Source organism: Condylura cristata, unplaced genomic scaffold, assembly GCF_000260355.1.
Source record: "Condylura cristata isolate star-nosed mole 26May11 unplaced genomic scaffold, ConCri1.0 scaffold00012, whole genome shotgun sequence".
NCBI classification, from domain to species: domain Eukaryota; kingdom Metazoa; phylum Chordata; class Mammalia; order Eulipotyphla; family Talpidae; genus Condylura; species Condylura cristata.
Genome location: NW_004567113.1, coordinates 33,069,150 through 33,089,349, shown reverse-complemented (window position 1 = coordinate 33,089,349; position 20,200 = coordinate 33,069,150). Strand labels below are relative to the sequence as shown.

The following is a 20,200-nucleotide window of genomic DNA, read 5'->3' as shown; positions in this document are numbered from 1 at the left end:
GCAGAACAGGCAGATCAACGAAGTACACTGCTGAGGGGAGCAGCGGGCGGGTCAGGAGAGGTCTGCCATGCCATGTGGATCACCCCCAGGGCAGGTGGGGATCGAACTCATGCGGAAGTGGCTTAAGTTTCTTAGTGCTGTGCTTTAACCCACTGTACCACCAGGGAGGGCCAAATAAATAAATCTTTAAAAAAAAATTATTTTTACAGAGAATGTCTCAATAAATACTAGATAAAAAAAGATAGAGCAGAGTAAGATTTACAGTTGTTATTTGATGTTCTTCTTTACTTTATTACAATTAATACATATATATGTATATTTTTTTCCTGATCCCTTACACTCCTGCTATGAGTGGAACTCTGCAGACATTCTATGGGGGAGAAAAGGGGAACAAGATCAAAACTGGGGAGGGAAGAGCACATGGGACTATGGTGATGGCATATGGGTGAAGTGATGGTGGGAAGTCCACGGGGATTCCACCTGAGATGAAAAATGTACAAAATGAAGAACAATGTAAAATCTAGATACACAAACTAAAAAAAAAAAACAAAGCAGGAAAGAGAAAGTGATAGTAATAAGAAGGAACTCTGTCTGATAAAGTTCATATTTGAATGACTAGGAAATGAGAGAGTCAACAAAATTTAGAGTTCCAAAGAAAAGCAGAAGCTCTGTGATATGATCAAACTTGGAATACTAAAGCATAACAAGCACAGTCACACAAGTGAGTGCAAGAATGAAGAGTAGAAAGTTGGAAGGGTAGCCAGTTTGCTATAAAGCCTGACATGCCATCAGGAGCCTTTAGATTTTATTTTGAGAAAAACTGAAAGCTACTAGGAGATGACACTTAACATTTTAAAAAAATTATCAAAGCCAACACAGTAAGACAAAAGTGGGAATAGAAAGGTTGGTAGGGAAAATATTATAGAAATCTAGATAAAAGGTGATGGTGGTGCGGCTGGGGATATTAAAGGTAGAGGTTATGAGAAACAGGTTCAGAATCTATTTTGAAGATAAATATAAGGTGTGCTATGGGACAAGACAATGCAGTTAAGAAATCAAGCAATGTTTCTGTTTTTCATCTATACAACTATATTTAAAAAAAGGAGGGAGCACAATGGATTACAGCGATGTACTGTGGATGCGCAGGTGCTGTGTGTGGTGCAGTAATAACACCTAAAGGAGGAGACCATTCTACACCAATGTTACTTCAATTAAAAAAAACACTTCTAGTAAATTTCACAAACACATAAACACGCCTCATATGTGTGATGCTCTTTACTGCCAACAAAAGATTGGGAATTTATTAAAACTGCAATCATCTATCAATTTGTGTCAGGTTTAAGAAACATCTAAAAGTAAACTCTGAGTTCAGAGTTATGAGTGAACAGAAGTAGGGGAACAATTGCTACCCACTAATTTCTATACTTTTATCACAAAATCAAATCATAGTGGAAATAATATAGTATATGAATAGTTCTGACATTAGAATCATGTTACTATGAACTAGCACATAATATAGAGCAATATACATCAAGCTACTAAAGTTGATTGTCCCGAAAAAGGCAAAGAAGGAAGGAGGTGAGAAAGAGAAGTTACAGTAAAAGGGAAAAATATTAATGGCATAATTACTAAACAAAGTTTCAAGTATACTATGAACATTTATACATTCAACTTAAGACATTACCTTGTTTTTGTCAGTGGCATTGTCAAGTTCAGTTACTTTGTGGCATTCTTTCATACAAGTATGATTCTGACAAGCTAAGGTTCTTCCACAAACCCTCTTACAAGAGTAGGGTCCTACAGCATGGCATGGTAGAGGACTCACCTAAAAAAACAACAAAAAAGGAAAGCTTAGCACAATATATACACGTAAAATTTCTTGTCCCACTTTTCTACAGTGCCTCTATTATTTGGAAACAAATTCACCAAACTGTAATAATAATTTACTATAAAAACCAGGAGACCTATCAAAAAATGAATTCCAAGAAGCAAAAGGCCTCTTCTGAAAATGTAAATCGAATATAGGAATGTTGAAGTAGCCAACATAGCCAACTCTCAAATAAAACAAACAAAAAACAGCCATTTCTCAAATAAAAGCACTGTATAGTTTAAGTATTAATAGACTTATACTCTTCATAACACTAAACTAAATAACAATATGCTGAATTTATTTCTAACAATTATAAGTAAGAAGAGGTATGTTTTACAAATTACTGAACACTTGTAACTCACCTCATGCTTCCCAAGACATATCCTGCAAGATAAAAATAAAATGAAAATATAAATTCTTTTAAAAGAATATATAAAATATATGAAATAGCTTGTTTATTAAGAATAAAAATCCAGGTGGCAGGATACAAAGTGCTTCTATATACCAGCAATGCAATTGGAATTTGTAAATGAAAACACACCACCATTTTTATTAACATACAAAGTGTAAGTACTTTGGTACTTACATATAAATTTAACAAAACATACATGATCTTTGTGAGAAAAACTACAAAATGCCAATGAAATAAAACAAAATAAATTAAATGCTAATGAAATAAGTCAAAATAAATAAGCATATACTCTATATTTGCTAGTAGGAAGATACAATATTATTAAGATGCTGTAAAATGTTGTTTCTTCCTAACTTGGTCTAGATTCAACACAATTTCAGTAAAAATCCCAGCAAGCTATTTTGCATATTATCAATGAATTATATGAAGGTCTACATGAAAAGAAAAAAAAATCAGAATAGCAAATCCAGTAGTGAAAAAGTCTAGACATTATTACCAAACTTCAAGATTTACTCTAAAGCTACAATGTTCAAGACAGTGTAGTGTTTTGTTATTATTTTGCTAATAAAATAATACACAAATAGATGAAAAAACATAGAGAGCCCACAAAGAACCACACAATATATAATCAACTGCTCTTTGACAAGGAGTAAGGTAATTAAATGGAAAAGGACAGTAATTCTTTTAACAAATGGATGGTACTGGAATAAAATCTACATATAATAAAATCCTAACCAACTTTTCACAAGTTATCTCAAAATGGAAGAAAGACCAAAAAGTGTAATGTAAAAATATAAAATGGGGCCCTCCCTGGTGGCGCAGTGGGTTAAAGCACTGCACTGAGAGGCTTAAGCCACTTCCACATGAGTTCAATTCCCGCCTGCCCCAGAGAAGATCCACATGGCGTGGCAGACCTCTCCTGACCTGCCCGCTGCTCCCCTCAGCAGTGTACTGCGTTGATCTGCCTGTTCTGCTCCCTAATCTGTCTCTGGTGAATCCTCTCACCCTCCACATCTCTGGCCTGCACCCCAGTTCTGTATGAATAAAATAAAATCTTAAAAAAAAAAAACAAAACTATAAAATGAAGAAAATCTATGTCACAGTGGATTTGGCAATAGCTTTTTAAATACACCACCAAAAGTATGACCTGTGAAAGAAAAATGGTTACATTGGATTTCTTGAAATCAAAACTTACTTTGTGAAGAACATTTAAGTTAAAAAGTATTAAATGACCACTTACATGAAAAGGTAAGTCACAGACCGGGGTAAAAAAATTGAGGCCCTCCCTGGTGGCGCAGCGGGTTAAAGCACAGCACTGAGAATCTAAAGCCGCTTCTGCATGAGTTCGATTCCCGCCTCCCCCGGAGGTGACCACATGGCGTGGCAGACCTCTTCTGGCCCGCCCGCTGCTCCCCTCAGCAGTGTACTTCGTCGATCTGCCTGTTCTGTTCCCCACTCTGTCTCTGGTGAAGCCTCTCACCGCCCTTGCGCCTCTGGCCTGTACCCCTGGCCTGTACCCCAGTTCTGTATGCACAAATAAATAAATCTTTAAAAAAAAAAAATTGAAAAACATGCAACTGGTATAGGACATATACCCAAAGTATAAAAAAATCTTAAGATTTAGTAAGAAAACAAACAACCCAATTTAAAAACTGACAAGATTTGAACAGAGAACAGACACTTCAAGAAGACATATAGACATATAGAAGGCACAAATAAAAAGATGCTCAATATCCCAACACTAGAGGGCAGCCAATGAGAAATGAGATACCAGTATACAACTATCAAGACAGCTAAATCCAAACACTGACAATAGCATATGTTGGCAAAGATGAAGGGCAGCAAGAACTGTCATTCCTGGTGAAAATGTAAAATGGTTCAACCACTTCATTAGACAATTTGGCAGTTTCTTGCAAAGCATAAACATAAACATACCATATGATCCAGAATCTGCTCCTAAAAATTTGCCCAGATGACACAAGAACATATGTACACACAAAAACCTGCATATGAATATTTACAGCAGCTTTATTCATAAGTGAAAAAAAATTGTAAGCAACCAAAATGTCCTTCAAAAGGTGAGTGGATAAACAAATTGCATTACATTATACATCCAGTATTACTCAGCTATAAAAATTGAGTTATCAAGGCAAGAAAAGACACAGAGGAACCTTAAACTCATACTGCTAAGAGAAAGCAGTCAGGTGAAAAGTCTACTTACTATATGATTCCAAATACATGACATACTGAAAGAGGCAAACTACAAAGACAGTAAAAAATCAGTGGTTGCCAAAGGCTCAAAGCAGGAAGGATTAGGGATAAAAAGGTGTGGCACAGGGAATTTCTAGGGCAGCAGAAAAAACTACAGAACTAATTAACACAAAAAGTAAACACAATGTAATCTATTGACTTAAGTTAAAGACAATATACCAATATTAGCTTCTCAGTTTGTTTAAAAAAAAAGCACACTATGCAAGATATGACTAATAGGGGAAACTGTTGTGCGTATACGTATATTGGGGACAGGGGGTAGGAAGTCTAGTTTCTGCAAATTTTTTCTATAAACCTAAATCTGGAAGGAAAAAAAAACAAAACTCTATTTTTATAAAATTAAAAAATATACACTGGCTTCCTTTCCAGAAAGTCCTTGGGACCCTACTCTGGCCAAGGAAATGTGAAAGGGGCTCTGTTATGGGGTATTCAGGGAAGGTTTCCCACTCTTTAAAATAAAAGGAATGGGGTTTCCCTTGGTGTCACAAGGGCTTAAGTCTCAGCACTATGAAGCAATCGGCAGCCACTGCAGCAGGAGTTTGGCCAGGCAGGGAGCTGACCCACATGTCGCAGCAGACCTTTCTTGTCTCACCGGCCACTCCCCTCAGCAGTGTATGTCAGTGGCTTGGCCTGTTCTGCTCCCCAATGTCTCTAATGAATTCTCTCACCCTTCAGCAGCTCTGGACTATACTCAAGCATATGCATAAATAAATAAATATTGAAACATAAAAAAAGGGGAAATAAATGACAGGAGGCAATACAACTGTGGTTCCCTTTGGAACCTTTCCTGCAGAGATGGGAAGCTATCAGAAACACAAATTAGCCAGAAGCAAAGAAAACAAGAGCTATAAAATAGAAACAAAGAACTGGGCCCCTGTTGATGTACCACTGAATTAATCTGATTAGCCAACTATGCTGCTGGCTGTACCTCCAGTCTAATTGTACATAAGTGTTACTATGTCACTTTTCATTATATATTTTCTAACTTGAAATCAAAGGTAAGTTTTTATTTTGCTTGTTCTTTTTCTAGTTCCTTGAGGTAAGAAATAAGATTACTTTTCAACTCTTTCTCATTTCTTGATGTGGGCCTAAATTGCTATGAGGTATTTTTTAATTTCTCCTTTGATTTCCTCATCAATGCAATAGTCATTCAGCAGTGGTGTGCTATTCAGTTTTCCTCCTTTCTTTTTTGGTTGATTACTAGTTTGATACCTTTATGGTCAGAGAAGACGGTTGGTATGAGTTCAATCTTCATAAATTTGTTGACATTTATCCTGTAACCCAGTATGTGATCAATCCTGGAGAATGTACCAGGATTGAATGCACTTGTGAAAGGTATAAAGCTTTTTATATTAAGCAGTACTCTAAAAAATGTCTATTATGACCATGTAGTCTAGTTCTTTGTGTAACATTACTAAACGTTTCTATTGATTGGTTCATTTGCTAGAGCAGGATGTTGTAATACCCAACAAGAATGTGCTTTTTCCCCACTGTCTGTTTTCAGATTTGGCAATAACTGCCTTATATATTTTGATGTTCCTTCACTTAGTGAGTATACATTGATGAGTGATGTCCTTCTAATGTACTATTTTAGTGTATAAAGTTTGCATTTATTACTTTCATTAAATTAACACAAATTTTGTTCCTATTGATGATATCAGAAAAAGTGTTTTGTTAATTTCATTTTTAGGTTGTTCACTGCTACTGTATAAAAATAAAATTCATCAATATGTTAACCATGTTTTCTATAACTTTCCTGAACTCATTTAACACTTCATTAAATAGCTTTTGTGAGAAAACCCTAATGATTTTCCACTTACAATGTCATCTGAAATACAAAAGTCAAGTTTGCCTTAACTAAAACTTGGCTTTTTCCTCTGTTCTCAAGAAACTTGCAGGCTAGCTTGGGTATCAATCAGAAGAAAAAATGATGCTATGTTGGATGTATTACTGTAACGTTAAGCATAAGATTCTGTGAAAGAAGAAGTGCACAGAACTCCAGCTGGAGATAAAACCTCAAAAATTAAAATAGATTTTGGAAAAATATATTTGGAAAAGAATGAGGCTGAAGACAGACTAGTTCACAGACTAAGTCTGAAATAATGATGAACTAAACAAAGAAAAAGGGGAGAAAGTAACTTAACATACACTTTGAACTATGTTAAAAATATTTTCAAGTTAAAATTCTAATACTTGGCCCTCCCTGGTGGCGCAGCAGGTTAAAGCATAGCACTGAGAAGCTAAAGCCACTTCCGCATGAGTTCGATTCCCGCCTGCCCCGGAGGTGACCACATGGCGTGGCAGACCTCTCCTCACCCGCTCACTGCTCCCCTCAGCAGTGTACTTCATAAACCTGCCTGTTCTGCTCCCCACTCTGTCTATGGTGAAGCCTCTCACCACCCCTGAGCCTCTGGCCTATACCCCAGTTCTGTATGCACAAATAAATAAATCTTTAAAAAAAAAAAAATTCCAATACTTACGTAGGAATAGGAATTTGACATGGAGGACAAGGTAATGCAGTCTGAATAAATGCTGGCTCAGAAAGCTGTTCCCAAGGGACTGTAGGCTGGTGCTACAAGTAAAATATATAACAATTTTAAGTCAGAGGATCAAGTCATATGATCATTACAAGAATCTCAGAAAGTAGCTCCATGTATCCCCTACTTAAGCAGGCTAAAACTTTTCAGCAACCTGTGCTTCTGAAATATTTTATTCTATCTCTAGTCTATCAAAATTGTTCTAATCCACACCTATTTGAAACTCGACTCAAATTTTTAAATGGCATAAGGAAAGCAGAGCAGCCTCCTTCACTTGTCATAAACCAAAAGGAGAATGAGAAAACACAATTATAAACTCTAGCTTCTACAGGCAGAATGTATCTCCACTATTGTGCTCACTGTTACTAAAAGCTAGAAGAATGTTTCACACATAGTAAAATTCAAATAATCTATGAATATGTGAATCTTTGAGGAAACCAGGAGATACTGACAGTCCTAAGTCACAATATATGAAGAAGATTGCCAAATTTAGATAAGTTTATATCACGATTATAATCTATCATACTGTATTTGCAACTATTTGTTGGTTTACCTTTTTTTTTATATTGGTAGCTTTAGACAAAACATACAACACACACACATACACATTTCATTTACTTTGTATCCCAGCTCCTGAATAACAATAAGTGCTTACCACCCAGTAAATACTTAATCATAGCTTGTTATGGCTTAAAATTAAGAAGTATGACCCACTGCGATGTGCTACCTCTTATTAACAGTGTTCCCTTACCCTGCCAGTTTGCTTTATTAATGCTTGATCATGACATGGAGCAGGACATAAGTGACCACATTTCTCCAAAACTTTCTGGCAAGGTTGATGACATGGTGGACAAGAGCCAAAGTGACAGCGATGCTTTTCTTGACTTGTATGATGGCAAGTTGGTGGTCGACTAAGTCAAAAAGTACAATTTTTAAAATTAGTATAGATCATTTAACAACTATATCTAATCTAAAGTACAATTATCTTACATATTTTCTGATTCCATAAAGAATGAAGCTTATTGGGAATATTTACATGTTAAAACATAATTTAAAGCAAAATTTAAAATACTAAAATTCAGTATGAATTTAACTTTGTAAGATGCCAGATTTAAGTTTGTGCAAAGCTCACTTACCTGCATTGCTCTTTGCACTTGGGTGGTTTTGTGGTTCGTTCTCGGCCACAGGGCACTGTCACCTTTGTGTTACCACAATTGCACTTCACATCTACAGTTTCTGGGCAGGGATAACAACTGCCTGAAAAAAAATGTCAAATTAAAAAAAAAATTCCTTAATTATCCAAATGCCCATCAATGGTGGAATTGATCAGTTTAGTATAACTGCACAATAGCAAACTCTACAATGAGAATGAAAAAATTGTAAGAATGAGCCTCAATCCACAACACTAAGCAAATGAAGGCACAGAATAAATAGCATATGATTCATTTACATAAAGCAAACAGGAAAACTAATGTATAATTTTATGTTCAAATCAGGATGATGGCTATGAAGGATCCAAGGAGGATTTTAGAAATACTGGTAATTTTCTATTTAACAAGCTGAGATTTAATTACATGGTTAAGTGCAATCCATAAAAATTCACCATATTGTATGCTTATGATTTATATACTTTCCTGGATCTACACTGGTACTTCAATAAAAAGTTGTTTAATTTTCTTTAAAACTTGCTAAAAATTTGCTCTAAATAACAAATTTAACACATTACACATTCAAACTTGTACAAGCAAAATGGATTTAAGTCTGGAAAATCTGAGTAATAATCTTCTTTGTTCATTTTCATGCATACTTCTATTCAAATACATAATTTTATTTTTAGTGTGCTGTAAGGAGTGGATATCTTCACCGGCTACTGTCAACTTTCTCCCTCATGTGGTTCTACAAACTTGTACTGCAAACTGTCCAATAAATAATGTATGAAAGTTTCTATTTCGCCATACCCCTAGCAAGCACTTGGTATTTATTATCAGATGTTAACCTTCTTTGGTATCTCATAGCTGAGAAATGGTATGTAAAAATAACTTTTAATCAACTTGATTACTTGTGAGATACCTAAGCCTTATAGGCCATTTAGATAGCTTCACATCAGCAACTGTTATTTCTAAAAATCGGTTTTTATGTCCCACTGTCACTAGTATCTTTTCACACTCAGTCTTTTTTCACATAGTTAATGGAATCTTCTGCTACTCTGAAGTTTTTGAGGTAAAGGAAGTCAAATTCATGAACTACTTTCTTTTTAGTTTGTGCTTTTACATTTTCTTTGCAAAAAAAAAAAGTCCTCATTCTAAGGTCTTAATGTTCTACCATGTGATCTATAATGTATACACTTCTAGCCTTAACTGTTAAATCTTTTATCTACCCAGAATTTATTTTGTGTACCTTATGATGTAGATTTTTATCCCTCCCCAGCCCAGTTATACTGAGACCATTTATTAATGAGAGTCAACAAATTATTGTTTTCTACTTTTTCTGTAACAGCTTTTCCAAATTATGCTTCATTTGTTTATTTTGTCTAACACGATGATAACACCAAACCCGTAACCTAGTTCTAAAATAAGCTGTGACATCAGATATGGACAACTATTATCAAATTTGTTCTTAAAATGAATTTTGCTAAATTCAGGGCCTTCTAATCCCAAATATATTTGGTAATCAGTTATTAAATTATCTGAAAAGTACATCTAATTGTCTAATAGCTTTAAAATAATGAAAAGTTCTTTGAGATCTGAACTTGGGCCTGGCAGATGTTCAAAGCTAACTCTATTACAAGATCTCTCATAAATTTTGCATAAGCTCCTTGGCTAAGTCATCCTTCTACGTCTACCAGGATATAGGTGACAGATGCATCTTTCTCATCATTTTCAGTATCTGGCCTTAACATCAAGTTTTCCAGGATGGTTCAAACCCTCACTGTTACACTGTACCAGTTGACTATTCTTGACAGAAGTAAAAACAGCTAAAAGGCCAGCTTTCTCCTCTTCCTGGTACACATAAAATACATTATTTTTTAGATACATTTCTCACATTTCTCAACAAAATCAGCTTCTTTCTCATGACCTGATGCTGGTTATTGACAAATACAGTTTATTTTCCATTACTTAAAAATTTCATAAGAATACATATTTTGTCAACTTTGGCAACTCATGTATTCCCAGTGCCTACTACTTAGTAGATACTTCAAAATACTTACTGAGTGAATTAATTACTGATTTTAGAATGTTAATGAAATTTAAGTGTAATGGCTCAGTGATGTAATATGACTGTAAAAGGAAATACAATCATCTTAGTAATAGTGAGAACTGAAAAATTAGTTCACAATTAAGGGGCACCACAAATCTGAGAACACCCACAGGAAAATATCCATGTGCTTCTAATGTGCAGGCTATCTGGTACAATGCAAATACTGAATTTCAAGTTGATCCTGACCCAGCAACTATGTTCTGTGACTTTGCTCCAATAGTTTCATTGATTTTTTTCCTCACACAAAATAGCAATGTCATAGACCTTGCAAGACTTCTGAAGAATTAAATTAGCTGACATACCTAGCACCCACCTAAATCTCAAAGACAAGAAAAACTGTCCAGTACTCCATCCCTGATTATCAGGCTACTAAATAAATGGCAGAATCCAGACACCAGGAACTCTTCACCTGAGTGTACCCCCACTATCCCATGCCATTTATCAGTATATTCCATTTCACATCAGCATATTCCAAATGGGTAAAGTTAACTCAGTTTTCAATGTCTCATAACTTAGGCACCCTGAGACTCTCCCAAGGGGTCTGCAAGATCTGAAATGCATATAAGAGAGCTTTCCAGAAACTACGTGAGAAGCGCTATCATAACAGACTGAATGCAGAAGCAGATATGTAAACCATGCTATTTACTATAAGCTACACATTAAAGACATTTGCAAAAATGTGAAACACTGTCATTCTTCTCACTCAATATTTTTCAAAAATGTAACTATTTTTTATGAAAGGTGTTATTGTATTAAGCTGTAATGGGTTTGTCATTGCTATTTTTACATAAAATAATAAATATTATTACATTTTAATTTCAAGTAAAATAAATGTCAAAAGAAAAATCCACATTAATAAAGGTTCTTTGGGTCCCAAAATTTATATAGGGACCTTTGAACCAAAAGTTTAAGAACTGCCACCTTAGGAAAACTGTGTCCCTCACTAGATTTAATTTTATGTAAATAGCTAAAATTCAAGGTAGAAATGAAAATCTGAGAACACATAAGTTAAAAAATGAGGGGGCTGGAAGAAGGTGCTCAAAAACTACAAATTTCCAATTATAAATAAAAGAACTAGGAATAATTCACAATCATCGTCATCTAATCATGATGACTATGGTTACCATACCTTATTGTATATAAATATAATAATTGCTAAAAGAGTAAATCCTAAGAGTTCTCATTAAAAATAAAAACGTTTTTTCATTTTTTCTGTATCTATGAGATGAAGGATGTTAACTGAACTTGATGTAGTAGTCATTTCACAACATTTTGAAGTTATTATGCTGCCATGTCAACTATACCCTAATAAAACTGGGGAAAGAACTTTGTAGGAAAGGTTGAGAAAAATAAGGAAATATGGTGTTACAGAAAGAATAAAAGTTCTATATTTAGGAAGCCTGGGTTCAAATCTTGACTATACTAGTTGACTAAATATTTCCATGAAAAAGTCAATGAGACCTCTTTGGCTTCAACATCCTAGTCTATAGGGACATTAAGTTTCTCCCCCTACCTTCTTAAGGATTCTAAAGGATAAAGAACATGAGTATAAAAAATCTGGATCAACCATAAAACATTATGAAAATATAAAAAATTACAGCAATAGTTAAATTTTACCTCTGTGGCAGACAGATGGACATTTATGGTTTCTACATCCTAAAGTCCGTCCGCAGTTTTGATCACAGGGTGGACAGTTTCCAGGGCAACACTGAAAACAATATATGAAGAACAAGTAAATAGAGAACTACATATAGTATGTATGTAATAACCTGTAATTCATAAGTTAAAGAAAGCAAAAGATCCCTCTTTATTAAAAAAATAAAAGTACTGAAGAATATCAACATTTTTCTTGTAAGTAGCCATATTAAGAATTAAGTTTAAAACTAAATGACCTACTTTAATGAAACCAAGCTAAATTTTCTTGCCCTTCAGTTAACTGCTCTATGACTTAAGACATTCCCAAAAGGTAATTTCATTACTACTTATCTATGTAGAGACAGCTAACATTAACCAAAGGTATGGATTTGATCAGACTCTAGAGTCATTTCAGGCAATTTGTCTATTTATTTCTAAAATTTAATTAAAATTAAAGCAGTTTGGGCCCCCCTGGTGGCGCAGCGAGTTTTTAAGCACAGCACTAAGAAGCGAAAGCCACTTCAGCAAGAGTTGGATCACTGCCCCGGGGGTGATCCACATGGTATGGCAGACCTCTCCTGCTCCACCCACTGCTCTCCTCCCTCAGCAATGTACTTCATCAGTAGGTCTGTTCTGCTCCCCACTCTGTCTGGTGAATCCTCTCACTGTCCCAGTTCTGTATGCATAAATAACTAAATCTTTTCTTTATAAATAAATAAATTAGAGCAAATTTTGGTAATTATTGCAAACCATGAAATCAGAAACTAAAGAGAAAAAGCTGAAATAGACTATTTACTTCCAGCTTTCTTTATATTTACTTCCAGGTTTCTATAAAGAAAGTTGGACTTCCAATTTTGTGTGAGCAATATAATTGTCCATGGTCTGTTCCAATTTTTTGCTCAGTAACATAAGGCAACTGTTAAAACTCTACTCTATATTCCTGAATGTACACAATGTTCTAAATGACTGTTATTGCAATAAAAAGATACAGTTAAAATTTTTTAAGTAAAAAAAAAAAAGGAAATCTTGACATTCTAATTCCTTCTTTGACTTCTCACATATCCAAACATTGGAAAGGAAATGCAGATTACAGTTGTTTTAGACAAATATAAGAGTTGCATCCTATTTAAGAATAAGTTTCAATACATGAAAACAACTCAAAAGATACACTTTATAGGAAAAAAAATCAAATAGCTCATTTAAGTAGACAAATATTTACCAGGTCCACTAATCATTTTGCCAGAGTGGCAAAAGCAGAATGGGGGAAAAGATTATGCAGTCCATAAACTTGCATAAGCCTTTAGACATTACTGATTCTGACCATGACGGAAGCACAATTCAAAATTTACTCTCACCTCAAGTAACTAGAAAGTAAAATAAAAATACATGAAGCAATAGTTTTCTGACATCAGATAAGGCAGCACAGAATAGCAATCCCACGAGAATAAAAACAAACAAGATGAGTCCCACAAAGGCACCAACTTAGATCTGGAAGTTTCCAGACTGCAGCACAAGGAAGATCACAAAAGGAGTCTGGCGGTCCTAACAAGTTCAGTGGACAAAACTGATAGTACAGAGGCTGGAGTGGGTAGAATTTGTGAAGTGGCAGGACAGTGAAAAGTACTAAAGAACTCAGAAGTGATCCCTTAAATCTCTGACTGAGTACTGGTGCATACATCTGTGAGAGGAAACTATCCAAAACTTCTAAAAGAACAAATGGAAGGAGCAGGTAGACCAACTTCCAGAGATTAAGCAGGCTGGGAGTATTTTCTCAAAATGGAAGAATCTCTAAATATGTAAAAACCAAGTTGTGCACTTAGAAGAGTGATTGCCTCAGGGTAGAGCCAAAATGACCCTAGATGAAAGGTTATTCAGGTCACACCTAATAAAAATCAAGCCTCAGACCTAGAACAAAGCTTAAAAATACTCAAATAGAAGAAAATATAATCCAGCACCCCAAAAAATGTAGTTTTACATGTCTAGAAAACTAACCAAAAATTAGCTAGTGGCAAAGCAGCAGGAAAATATAACCCCAAAGGAGAAAAATCAACAGAATAAACCCAGAAATGACAGATGACATAATCAGTAGACAAAGATATCAAAACAACTAAATTTAGACTATATTTCCTATCTGCAAGGTATAGGGAAGCATAAGCAAGTAAGAACAGATACAGAACATATAAACAGACACCTAAATCCAATGCTCAAAAATGAAAAAAAATACTGTCTGAGATGAATAAACATAGAATGGGATAAAAAGTGGATTAGAAAATGAATAAACTTGAAATTAAAGCTATAAAAGCTAACTAAAAAACATAAAAATAAAAAGTAACCAATAATAGATCCATGAACTGTGAAACTACAAGCAGCATATAGCATGTCTTTGTATTGTAAGAAGACAGTAATGGGAAAATATTTGAAGAAAACAAAAGTTCATATAAATTGATGAAAACTATAAGCCCACAGATCCAAAGAAGCCTTGGGGGGAGAGGAAAAAAAAAAAACTATATCAAGAAGCACCACAGCAAACTGCTAAAAACTGGTGATAAAAATTTTTAAAAATTGTCAAAGGAAAATTAAATGCAAAAGACTAAAAATAATAAAGCCCTCTTTGCTAGAAAAAAAGTCAAGCTAGCACCTCATACAGCAGCATATTTCAAGTACAAGGGAAACTACCAAACTTGAAAAATACTTTCCACAAACCAAAATTAATCTGCGCCAAAGCTGAAAGAATTTACAACCAGAACCATCATCAATGCTAAGTCCTTCATAGGGAAAGAAAATTAAACTAGATAGAAACCTGAATCTATGTATATTAAAAAATAAAAGGAATAAAAAGCATCAAAAATAATGAGTTTGATAAAAGATATAAAGGACTGCTGCATCTTATGTTTAAAATTAAAATTAAAAAATTTGCTTAAGGTTTATAAAATTCCTGAATATTAAATATAATGAAATAAAGAAATTTAAATGGAATGATTAAAAACCAGAAAGAGAAGAACAACAAAGAAGATATAAGCTGAAAATAAACATTTAAATACAACCATACTTTAAAGATCACATTAAAGATATATGATACATATTTAAAGTAAAAGGCAAAGGTTATCAATTTTGATAAAATAATACCTAAATTCAGTCTACAAGAAAATTTACCTTAAATATAAAAGATATGAATAACTTAAAAGTAAAAAAATAGAAGGTATACTGTATTAACACTAAGCAAAAGAAAATTAAAATCGCAATGTATTAAATGTATTTCAGTACATTTAAAAACAAGGAATCTTACCAGAGAGGGGATAATTCATAGTGATAAAAAAACCACAAAGCGACAGAATCAAAAACATACTCAATTGAGCTTATAATGGACCAACTATCTATAAATAAGATTTGAACAATAGAAGTTAAGTCTCCTCCATCAAATTATCTCTCTTTCTAATACTGTTATGAAATGTTTTGAGACAGGGAACAGAAATAATCCAAGAATGAAGCTGAGAAGAATATGCACAGGACAAATAAAGAGATGCTTGCCATTATAAACCTTAGTAAGATATCCGACTAACCCAAGCAATTAAGTTTACTCTAGAATACTTGTTAGTATTCATATGGAAAGCAAAGAACACACCTGAATAATCTGAGGAACAAGATGGTACTTATCACAGGCCCAAAAAGAAAAACAAAAATCAAGAGAATTTTAAAGTCAGTTTCCCAGCTTATTACACATACCTTTCTCCTACACTGATGCTTCTGACAGTCACGCATCTTAACACATTTAGTTTCACACTGATAAGGCTTATGACAGGGCATTCGTTTTGTATGCTTTCCACAACGACATTGCTTTTCCACTTCCTGCAAGAATTACATAAATGCATTAAAAACTGACTCTTGTTAACATGGTTTTTTTCACATTACAATCTCTATATTACAAAAAGAATGAAGAAAGTTTTTAAGAGCAAATTTGTATAAAAGATTGCCAAAACAAAAGCTGAATTTCCTAAAAATATATGTATCTTACTTTGTTCCAAAAAAACACTTAATAATAATTTCCATTATTAAATTCAGAAGACTGAAATGAAATAGTAAAGCAATGCCACAAATTAAAACCACTAACATCAGAAACTCATAAAGATGACAAAAATGTTTATGAAACAAAGTAATGAAATAAAATTGCAGAAGAATCACACTTTGACATTATGACAGGAAGCTCTTCAGAATAACTACTGGGGCCTTCCCTGGTGGCTCAGCGGGTTAAAGCGCTGCACTAGGAAGCTAAAGTCACTTCCGCATGAGCTCGAATCCCATGTGCCCTGGAGGAGATCCACATGGAGAGGCAGACCTCTCCTGACCAGCCCGCTGCTCCCCTCAGCAGTGTACTTCATCTATCTGCGTGTTCTGCTCCCGGCTCTGTCTCTGGTGAATCCTCTCACCTTCCGCATCTCTGGCCTGTACACCAGTTCTATGTGAATAAATAAATAAAATCTTTTAAAAAAAAAAGAATAACTACTGGGCACTCCGTGGGCATAACGGGTTGAGGCACAGTACACCAGCGAGCCACAGCCACTTCAGTGGGAGTTCAATCCACAGTCGGGGAGGTGACCCTCATGACTCTGAAGACCTTTCCTGGCCCGCCTGCTGCTCCCCTCAGCAGTGTATTTCATTCCATCTGTCTATTCTGCTCCCAACTCTTGTCTTTGGTGAATCCTCTCACCACCCCTGCTTTTCTGGTCTGCACCCTGGTTCTGTATGCATAAATAAATAAATCTTAAAAAAAAAAAAAAAGAACTATCATAGATGACTCACTTGTCTACAAGTTTCACAAGGTCCTCGGTGACAACGCTGTGAACACCTATGAATTCCACATTCAAGTACTTTGTCACAACTGTCTCCACAAGTTGGTACATCTTCGGTACAAGGCAAAGAAAATTCTAAAAGCAAAAAGTCAATGTTAAAAATAAGATAAGATACATGGGAGTAAGTTTAATGAAGTAGGTGGAAGATCTGTATGATGAAAACTATAAAATTCTGTTAAAGAGAGTAAAGCACAAAAAAAATAGAAAGCTATCCTCTGCTCACAGTAAGAATTAACATTATTAAAATGGTCAATTTACCCAAAGTAATACAATACTGATGAAAATCCAATGCCTCTCTTTAAGAAAACAGAATAAACAATGATCAAATTTATATGGAATCACAAAAAGCCCCAAATACCTAAAACAGTCTTGAGAGAAAAGGAAAAAAAGGGAGGCATTACACTTCCTGACTTCAAATAGTATTAAATGGCAACATTAATCAAAACAGTATGGTAATGAAACAAAAACAGAAAACTCAGACACCATGAAACAAAACTGAAAGCTCAGAGATAAATCCATCTAAAAATGCAGTTACTATTTGACATAGGAGTTACAGTCATAAATCAATGAAAGATAGCCTTTTTAATAAATGGTGTTCGGAAACATGGATAGTCACATATTTAAAAAAAAAAAAAAAAAGCAATACTCATATTTAACTCCATACACAAAAGTTAATTCAAAATGTATTAAAGACTTGGACCTAAAAACTGAAACCTAGAGTACTTCAAAAAAATATATAGGGAACACACTACAGGCCATCTACCACAAGATATATTTAGTACAACACCAAATCAAGGGAAAATGAACACAAAATAAACAAGTAGGATATTATAAAACTTCAAAACTTTTCTACTTCAAAAGAAATAATTACAAAAATAAAACTCAAAGAGTAATAGTGGAAATTCTGTATAACCCAGCAATATCATTCTTAGGTATTTATCCAAATAACATGAAAAAAATCTAGTACAAAAAGATCTATCTAGGGGCCTCTCTAGAGCTGCAAGGGGTTAAGATACAGCACCATGAAGCTATCTGTAGCCACTGCGGCACAAGTTCAACCCCAGTCAGGAAGATGGCCCACATGTTGAGGCAGAACTCTCCTGTCTTGCCTGCTCCTCCCCTTAGCAGTGTATTTCAGTAGATCTGCTGGTTGTGCTCCCTACTCTCTCTCTGGTGAATCCTCTCACCCCACCTCTGGCCTGTATGTACCCCAGTTCTTGCATGAATAAAAATAATTTTTTAAACCTATTTACTATTTACATAGTAGCACTGCTTACAGTTGCCAGATTGTAGAACCCAAGGGCCCGACAATAGATGAGTGGGCAGAGAAACTGTAGAGCATCTATTCAATGGAATATTACACAGCTGCGAAGAAAGATGAAAAGGTGGCATATGGGACAAAATGATGGACCTCAAGGTTGAATGACATCAGTCAAAAAATGACAGATTTCAATGGTTTCACTCATCTATGTAATTTTAGCATAAAAGTATAAAACAATTACACACATATAATAAAAGAAATAAAAATTTAAACTCAGCAAAAACAATAGAGGGAATAGGGGACAGGGTGGAAGGGAGGAGAGAAGGGCCAGATGGTATATGAGTAAGGTACTTTGGTGGAGGGGGAAAAAAAAGGACAAAAGGAAACAATAATAATGTTTTTTAAAAAGCACATATTAAAGGAATTTGGCATTTAAAAAAGCACATTATAAAGCACAAACAACATGACACATTCTTTTGATTTCCTAAAGAGATATCTTTCAGACTACAAATTTGTGCATCAACGTAATTATTGGAAAAACTCAACTGCAATGAAAGTAATCCCCAATACATTTAAATTATATGCTTTTTAAAGAAAAGTTGACATGTGACAAGTTACCATGCTGAAGAACCACAAGCATACTTACCTTAAAAATAAGGAAAATCATTTAAACCTCTAAAAGGACTCTACAATATGTGGATTTTTAGAAATTACTCCAAAATTTACAGGACTAAAAAAGTTAGTAATCTTAGAACATTAATGAACCCAACCTTAGCACAATTATAATTAACATAATCAATACACATAATTAACATAATGATGGCACTCTTATAAGTATGTGTGTGGGTGCTGGTATAGTCAAAGAAGCAGATTCCAATTGCCAACTTATATCTTTATCTCAAAGTAATCAAATATATAATTCTATAACATAGTGACAAAAACTTAGCATTTCCTTTATGTACTAATCATGACATTAAATGTTAAGCAAACTTTACCTCAAATTCTTACCATCATTTTATGAAGATGATACTATTATTATCCCCATCTTAGAAAATTATGGCTCACAAAAGGAGGACTTCAACCTAAATATGCCTGACCTCAAAGAATGCATTTTTAATCACTACTTACATTGTCCTCTCATCTAAGTAAAAAAATATATACATCAAATTTCTATTATTATTGAAATTACCTTATAAATACCCAGGAAAATAAAATTAGGAAATACTCTACTTAGAATAATCATATTAAAGGTTTAAATAGATATCTTACTTGACTTCTGACATGGACAGAATCTCTTCCCAGATCGAGGACATTCTCCACAAGCTCCAACATGGCAAACTTGCTCACATGTGTGGTTACCACATGGCAGTGTTTTCCCACAAACCTAAAATAAAATGTAGTAAGCAATAGTGAAGGGCTTAAATTTAACAAAGAAGACTTTGCACATGAAATAATCCATTTTTCAATTACAAGTAAGCAATTCCATTACTCTCCTTATGTTATTTTGCTACATATCTTAGTATCATGTATATATACATACAACTATATGCACCCACATATGTATACACATATGTATACAAACATGTATTTCCTATATACTAAAAAAAAAACCTTTTTAAAATATAATTTTTAAAAAGTACATACAGCTTCAAATGACCAATCACCAAGATTTCCAAATGGCTCTAAACCATGCCAATGCTAGGACAAGCAAATCAATCCTACTTCTAAATTTACTCATGAAGGATTGAAGGGCTGAAGAGAGGGAAGAGAGAGATAAGGAAGGAGGCCTAGCAAGAAAACAAGTACATATATACTGAATCCAAAGCCAACAAATAACTATTTATTTGGGGTAGGGGTGGGGAGAGAAATCCCCTCAGTAATTAAAATGCTAGAAAATTGGAAAACTGTTTCCAAAATGTGAATATAATTTGAGTTGCTATTCTTCAGCTTTCACTCAATTAAACCTAATTAGAATATCCAATAGTTTATGTTTTCTGTGTTAATTCCCACATCTTAAAAACACATATTCAACAGGCCCTCCCTGGTGGCGCAGAGTTAAAGCACAGCACTGAGAATCTAAAGCCGCTTCCTCATGAGTTCGATTCCAGC

At 34.4% G+C, this 20,200-nt stretch overlaps 1 protein-coding gene across 1 annotated transcript in view; it reads right to left on the bottom strand.

The window, feature by feature from the left end:
- NFXL1 (nuclear transcription factor, X-box binding-like 1) overlaps window positions 1-20,200 on the bottom strand; it is a 38,712-nt gene that overhangs the window by 12,781 nt on the left and 5,731 nt on the right. The window contains exons 6-14 of the mRNA XM_012724000.1: window positions 19,361-19,475; window positions 16,781-16,905; window positions 15,707-15,829; window positions 11,966-12,056; window positions 8,227-8,347; window positions 7,842-8,001; window positions 7,034-7,125; window positions 2,233-2,254; window positions 1,685-1,825 (exon numbers count right to left, since the gene is read on the bottom strand). Of these exons, the coding sequence (XP_012579454.1) occupies window positions 1,685-1,825; window positions 2,233-2,254; window positions 7,034-7,125; window positions 7,842-8,001; window positions 8,227-8,347; window positions 11,966-12,056; window positions 15,707-15,829; window positions 16,781-16,905; window positions 19,361-19,475 (990 nt within the window). The remainder of the gene's footprint in view (window positions 1-1,684; window positions 1,826-2,232; window positions 2,255-7,033; window positions 7,126-7,841; window positions 8,002-8,226; window positions 8,348-11,965; window positions 12,057-15,706; window positions 15,830-16,780; window positions 16,906-19,360; window positions 19,476-20,200) is intronic.